The sequence below is a fragment of the Etheostoma spectabile genome, chromosome 23 (genome assembly GCF_008692095.1).
Source record: "Etheostoma spectabile isolate EspeVRDwgs_2016 chromosome 23, UIUC_Espe_1.0, whole genome shotgun sequence".
NCBI lineage: Eukaryota > Metazoa > Chordata > Actinopteri > Perciformes > Percidae > Etheostoma > Etheostoma spectabile.
The window spans coordinates 15,626,373-15,633,325 of NC_045755.1; the positions used below are offsets into that span (position 1 = coordinate 15,626,373).

The 6,953-nt window shown below is 41.5% G+C and overlaps 1 protein-coding gene across 1 annotated transcript in view; it reads left to right on the forward strand.

Annotated features, from left to right (window-relative positions):
- The window catches only part of kdm7aa (lysine (K)-specific demethylase 7Aa), a 23,433-nt gene that overhangs the window by 11,490 nt on the left and 4,990 nt on the right, over window positions 1-6,953 (forward strand). Inside the window, exons 5-12 of the mRNA XM_032505518.1 lie at window positions 1,497-1,638; window positions 2,321-2,507; window positions 2,947-3,109; window positions 4,593-4,680; window positions 4,786-4,892; window positions 5,183-5,274; window positions 5,478-5,564; window positions 6,480-6,731. Of these exons, the coding sequence (XP_032361409.1) occupies window positions 1,497-1,638; window positions 2,321-2,507; window positions 2,947-3,109; window positions 4,593-4,680; window positions 4,786-4,892; window positions 5,183-5,274; window positions 5,478-5,564; window positions 6,480-6,731 (1,118 nt within the window). The remainder of the gene's footprint in view (window positions 1-1,496; window positions 1,639-2,320; window positions 2,508-2,946; window positions 3,110-4,592; window positions 4,681-4,785; window positions 4,893-5,182; window positions 5,275-5,477; window positions 5,565-6,479; window positions 6,732-6,953) is intronic.

Here is a 6,953-nt window from a genome sequence, read left to right on the forward strand (position 1 = left end):
TTTAACTGTGACCTTAATTGCCTACCGCCCTTACGCTGTTATTGTCTTTTTGACTGTTCAACAGCTGCATGTTTATTAATTGTTTATGGTTCATTGAGCAAGCATGTAAAACATTGTTTAAAGCCTCTAAAGATCTCTAAAGTTATTTTGATTTTTACAAAAGTATCTTTGAAACACAGTGTCCTGAAAAGGTGGTGTTTCTTTTTTTTGCTGAGTTTATATACTATTGTATATTATACAGAAAATTAAAAAATGCAATGCACCCTCCTAATATTTAGTCAAACAAATAACTTGTGGTGGTGCAATGCCATATTGATAGTAAAAAGCTTTAAACTGCAGAGTAGAGTTCATGATTTTGGACCACATTACTGTATAAATTGATGATTGATTAGAAAAACATTCAAAGTTAAAATTATTGTAATTGAATGCAGTAAGAAAAGATGTTCTGGTTCAAGAATGTTGACTAAGACATATGCTACTCCTTAATTAGTTACTTCTTTAACATTACTGGGTGTCGAAATATATTAATGAGGTGGTTCAGTAGGGGTGTTGATTTAGTTTTTTTTCTCTTGCTTTTGGGTTTGTAAAGCTGGTGTTTGAGCCTGGCGTTGTGTGGTTTCTAGGCAGCTTAGGCTCTCACAGTGTGACTGACCGACCTTACTCCAGCTGTTCTCTGTCATCAGACGCTGGCCAGCTGTGTGTGTGTGTGTGTGTGTGTGTGTGTGTGTGTGTGTGTGTGTGGTGTGTGTGTGTGTGTGGTGTGTGTGTGTGTGTGTGTGTGTGTGTGTGTGTGTGTGTGTGTGTGTGGTGTGTGTGGTGTGTGTGTGTGTGTGGTGTGTGTGTGTGTGTGTGTGTGTGTGTGTGTGTGTGTGTGGGTGTGTGTGTGTGGTGTGGTGTGTGGTGTGTGTTGCAAAGGGGTAATAACAAAAAAAAAAAAAAGGTGAGTGGGAGGGGTGTGGTGAAAAGACAACAACCAGCTGTCTTGCTACACATACTGCACCCCGGCCCTGCTTCCGGCCCAATGTGTCACCCGAGTGTGATTTGTAGCGTCCCAACTGTTAGCTGTGTTCTACGCGTCTCAGCTTCTTTTCCCTTTTTAAGCATCTGTTTTTCGTCTCATACGCATAAACACACCACATGAAGTGTATGCACACACTCTTTTTAACATCTATATGCATATTTCTATCAACGCTTGAGGCCTCCAAAGCACACAGACATTGAACGCAGCACCTCCACCCACACCTCCTCAGGGACTGGTGGTCTGGAAAGACTGACAGATTGTCTCGCTTGCCTCCCTGTACAACCCCTCCCCACGCTGCCATATTGGTGCCAGTTTCACTCAGGACTTGATCTCTAAAAGCACATGGAGATGCCAGAGGGCAGCTGACCCTAGTGAACCCCACGCCCACTCAGCAGCCAATTAAAGAATTGAAGATATTTTTTATTTAAGAGTTCAGAACGTCTCCATATCTAATGTGGACTTATCTCGCGTGTAGGTGGCAACAAAGTCATCGATGTGATAGATGTGGCACGGCAGGCGGACAGCAAGATGAAGCTCAGCGAGTTTATCAAGTATTACACCAACCCGCATCGACCCAAAGTCCTCAACCTCATCAGCCTGGAGTTCTCTGACACTAAGTAAGCTATTCTCAAGTCTGTTCACTCTGTTGGCTAAAAAAATAGCTTTAGTTAGAACAGATCCCTAATAAACACTGGCAGTACATTACAGTCAGTCATGTCACACTTCAGGAAATACTTGTATAAACCAGCGTTAGCTGTGTTGCAAATACTGTATATGTGTATCTAAAGTCTCTTTAACACTCTTTCTGAAGCTTTTCAGTTTCAGATGGAAGTATTTCTTTTATCCAACTACTGTTTCCAAGGGCAAAAATTACCTTACATAATATTCACAATTTCCTTTATTAATTATCAGTAGTTGTTGACAATTAAATTCCTGTGCACTTGCATTTTAAAATGGAAGTTGCAGTCATTATAACATAGTTGCATCTTCATACAATTTTTTAAAATATATTTCTAGTCAGTAAAACAATGTCCCAACTTTGCATTTCAGATCAATTGTATTCCCACTAGCCTGATTGATACTGGATTTTTTGGCTGATATTGATATCTGGGAATTTAAGAAATCCAATAATGATACATAGAGCTATAGTACATTTTACATAAACACATAACATGCACGTTAACCTTGGGTCATCTTTTTTTAAGAATGTTAAGAGAGCTTTTCTATCTGTATCAGGAACTTTATCAAAATCTAACCTTCCCTTTTTCACTTTTTGCCTCGCTCCCATCAACCACAAAGGATGTCAGAGTTGGTGGAGGTTCCTGATGTGGCTCGGAAGATGTCCTGGGTAGAGAACTACTGGCCGGACGACTCCTTCTTCCCCAAGCCCTTTGTCCAGAAGTACTGCCTTATGGGGGTTAAGGACAGCTACACAGATTTCCACATAGACTTTGGAGGCACCTCTGTCTGGTACCATGTTCTCTGGGTGAGTGTTTGCATGAAGAAGAGCTGAATGTATTCGGAAATCGGGCAAGAATTGATAACCCGTTGTAGGCCAAATGAACTACTGTTTTGTTGTTAAATCCAACACCATGCTTCCCTATCATCTGTCAAGCTCAAGGGATTTTTAATGTGTTCATATATACCGAGGTATTTTAGGACAGGCAACCACTGCTGATTTGGCTAACACTTGCTGAAAGGTCACCTCTCTTCTCACATCACATTTATTCATCAAGCAGCTCCGGGGGCAGCACTGCTGTGCTCATATTGATGATCTCACCCCTCTCCTTTTTATAAACTAAAGCGGACATTCATTTCATTGTGTTTGTGGGTTAGCAGCATCACCACCACGGCTGCCATGTTCAAACCATCAAAGTGTCATTACTGTGTGGTGATTTTTAAACTCCTCTTTATCTGCTTTGCAGGGTGAGAAGATCTTCTACTTGATCAAGCCCACTCCCACCAACCTTGCACTATATGAGGCTTGGAGCTCCTCGCCCAATCAGAGTGAATTGTTCTTTGGGGACAAAGTGGAGAAGTGCTACAAGTGTGTTGTGCCCCAAGGAACCACCCTGCTCATCCCTACAGGTCTGTGGTTTTGTTTATGCTTGCCTGGAATTCCTTTTGAATGTTTTAGTCTAGTGCGAATAACTAGTGTTGGATCGCTATGTTGTGCATTTTGCTGCCAAAGTAGACAGTAAAATACAAGTACAACACACAGCAGTTTTTAATGCTTTTGACTGTCCGATCAGCCTTTGAATTCATGCTGAAATCAAATATCCACTACTGCACAACCCTGCGGTTGGTCCGTTTTGCTTTCAGACAACAAACAAACTGCACCAGAGTCTGCTTGGAAATGGTCTGAGATCCTCCTTTTCCATCGGTCTTGTTTGGTCTGTGCCAGGTTTTGATTGAAAGCTTTCAAACCAGAAAAAAATGAACCAGGATTAAGTGTGAAAGCACCTCTAGAGTCTTGGATAATCACCTACTTTGTGGTTTCCAAGCACAATAACTTTCAGACACTCGGACAAAAAGGTATCTGTGTCACTAATGTTATATAATTTTAGTTGACTGGTTGTTTGGCTTTTCACATGCATTCAAAAGTTAAAATAATCCCGCTTCCCATGGCTTCTGCCAGGAAAACACAGGCTTCTTGAAGGTCCTTTGTCACTGCCAAAGGAAAATAACAGAGAAGGAATGTCTTCCTGAGCAACAACCCAAACAGTTCTTAATGATCATAATTGCAATGAAAAAAGAAAGAAAAACAGTGCTGTTGTGTAATATGATGAAAGTAGTGACAATGCTGTAGATCACAGCTTTCCTCTTTTCAAATTCCTTTAACCAGCAGTGCTGCTGTTGTTAATTAGAAGTTGTGTTAAGAGGCTAAAAATATGTTTGTTTCTCATGTCACTAACTGAGTATGACATGCTTTCATTCACCTAAGTGAAACTAATGTCTCTAGTCGCACAATTGTCCATCCATCAGTTCCTCAATGGACTTTTTAAGCCGGTAGAGTTCCTTTGCACCCAGACAGACAAAGCTCAATTCAGCTTGTCAACTGCTGGATGTCCTCACTCAGTCTTCCAGCCATGCTTTCTCAGCAGGCTGAAGCAGCATGGTAAAAAAGAGCTTTGGCAGAGAGGGTGTGAAGAGTTGGGAATTAAGTGGGGGTCAGAGAGCACAGTAGGTCAGTCATTCAGTCAGTCCGTCATGCATTATCAGGTCTATCTCTCAGCCACCCCCTACCCCTCAGACTCTGCTTTTTGTCACTTTGTTTTACAAAGACCACTGATTAGCTGAGGGGGAACACATCATTGTAGTAGACAAACGTATCTTTTTCCTGTAGGAGGACAGTTTTTGTATGTATACATGTGGGTCTTTTGTGCATGGTCAGTCATATAAGTGCTGTAAACATCTACCTATTTTCATGCAGATCACTCAACCCTATATATATGATCAAGTGTCCAGTATTAAGGGTGTCTATTCAACTGTCCTTTCTTAAGTGTAATATTGTTGCAAGTCAGTCTGTGGGTACATTGTGGAAACATTTGTACTCTGGCGCCCCCTACAGGCTGGATCCATGCTGTTCTCACCTCTCAGGATTGCATGGCATTTGGAGGGAACTTCCTTCACAACCTCAACATTGGCATGCAGCTCAGGTACACAGCTCAGAAAATATACATAAAAAAGGTTTCTTTTTAATTTGATGTTTGTAACTGTTTCACTACTTAAAACTAATTTGTGTTTCTTCTTTTGATTTGCAGGTGTTATGAAATGGAGCGCCGCCTGAAAACCCCAGACCTCTTTAAGTTTCCGTACTTCGAGGCCATCTGTTGGTATGTGGCCAAGAACCTCTTGGAAACGCTAAAAGGTGGGAGTGAAACGTTAATATATGTCCAACACACAATATTAGATGTAGGATCAAATGTGGGTGTTTTACATATCAAACCTGTCAGGAAAATAATAATAAGTAGAAATAAAACAAATAGTTGATAGGAGAAAAATAAGGTTAATAATTCCCACTAATATCTAAATATAATGCATCAACTTGGGAAGTTACAGTGCATCTCCTTTGGACATTTAAAAAAATGTATTTGGTTTTAAGTTTTCTGCCTGTGATTTTTATAGGTTTAATGTCTGTGTGTTCCCCCCGTTCCTCAGAGCTACGGGAGGACAACTGTCCACCACCAACCTACCTAGTGGAGGGAGTCAAGGCTTTAATCAGCGCACTGAGGATCTGGTTGAAAAGAGAGGTGAGTGTCGGCCACGGTGTTCTCACGGTCATCGCCGTACACCTTCACCTGACTCTTCCTTGAATATCTACAGTCCAGATGGTTATTGTTACACAGTCGTCACCACTGTTTGTTCTTATCTACCGGATGCGTGTCAGTGGCCAACAACAGACTTCTTTCTGTTCACTTCCCCCGTCTGAATGTGGCCTGCTGTGGCTTTGCAGGTGACTGAGCCCACCAGTGAAGTACCAGACCATATCAGGCCAAACCATCTCATTAAAGAGCTGACCAAGGAAATCCGCTACCTGGAGGTAAGATGGGACAAGAAGGAAAGGATATGGGAGAGGGTTAGAGGTATTTTTTTTTTTTTTACACTTAATGCAGGTGTTTATGTCAGCTCTGAGGAGAACTTATGCATTGGTGCTGGTTTTAAATATAAACTGCACAGTTTTTTAAAATGATTGTGTAGAGCTAATCTGTCTTTTATTTACCAGTGGCAATCACACAAACACACACACATCCATACATGTTTTGCAGGTGATGAGAAACAAAAATCTGCAAAAACAAAACACCCACAAATTTGCTATCTGTAAACTAATTAGACTACTGAAGCTCAAAAGGACAAAGAAAATTCAGATAGAAAAAAAAGAACATACATTCAAAAGGCAACTGGATTATTTAAATGTATGAATTTGTGAACCTGCAAATCACCGACTTAAGTAGTAGTGTTGCTTTGCCAGACCTTCCTCCACAACGCTGCAGAGGAGGGTCTGGCTAGTCCACACAGCATTATGGGATGGGAAAAAACTTGCTCTGGTTTATTGCCATTTCTTTAAAAAAAAAACACAACTGTCAAGGGCGGCGCTAAGCTCAGCATGGTCCCTTGTGAAATAGCCTCGGGAAGGAAATTGTTTTGGTGGAACATGTACGTTAAAAAGTTGTTTTAGTTGTGCGACAGAAAACTCAGATTGAACAGATAGTCTAGCTAGCTGTCTGGATTTACCAGGAGCAGTTAACCTCAGTCCTCCATAATTTAACCAGAGTTTAAAATTCCAAAACAAAGAGCCTAATGTAACAGACATCCGGGCCGAAAAGAAGGACATACGGCGGAATTTCCGGTGGCAACGGAGCAATCCTGGAATTGGAAGGTTGTGGATATAGACTACTTTGGTAGAATCGTGACTCCCATTACATTTATATCATATATTACGTATTTATATCAATAGGAGGAACCGGTCAGTGGTAGCAAGCCAGTGAAGTCTCAGGGAAGTGGCTGTGGAGTTCCATCTGGATCGAATGCCTGCCCGGCTACTCGTGCTACGCTGGAGAAGCTGTGCCAGGCCCACCAGGCGAGAAGGGCCGCCAGGCGGCTGAGGGAGCAGCAGCGGCAGACCCCTAAAGTGCCCTCCAACTTGGACATCTTAGAGCAGCACACCCGGGAGGTGCTAAAGAGGCTGGAGGTGGGACCGCTCGAGGAGGTGAGCAGTCATTGACTAATAACTGGCACTTAGAAAGCATACCACAAAATCAGCTTTTCATTTGTTTATTTTTCTCAGTAAAACAAAAAAAGTAGCTCAGTGTCAATGCATCCTAAGTGTATACATGTGGACTTAAATATGTAATAGTCTGTGTAAATACCATACATATCCACACTCTTTATATTTCTTTTATTTATATTTCTACTCTGATATTTATATACT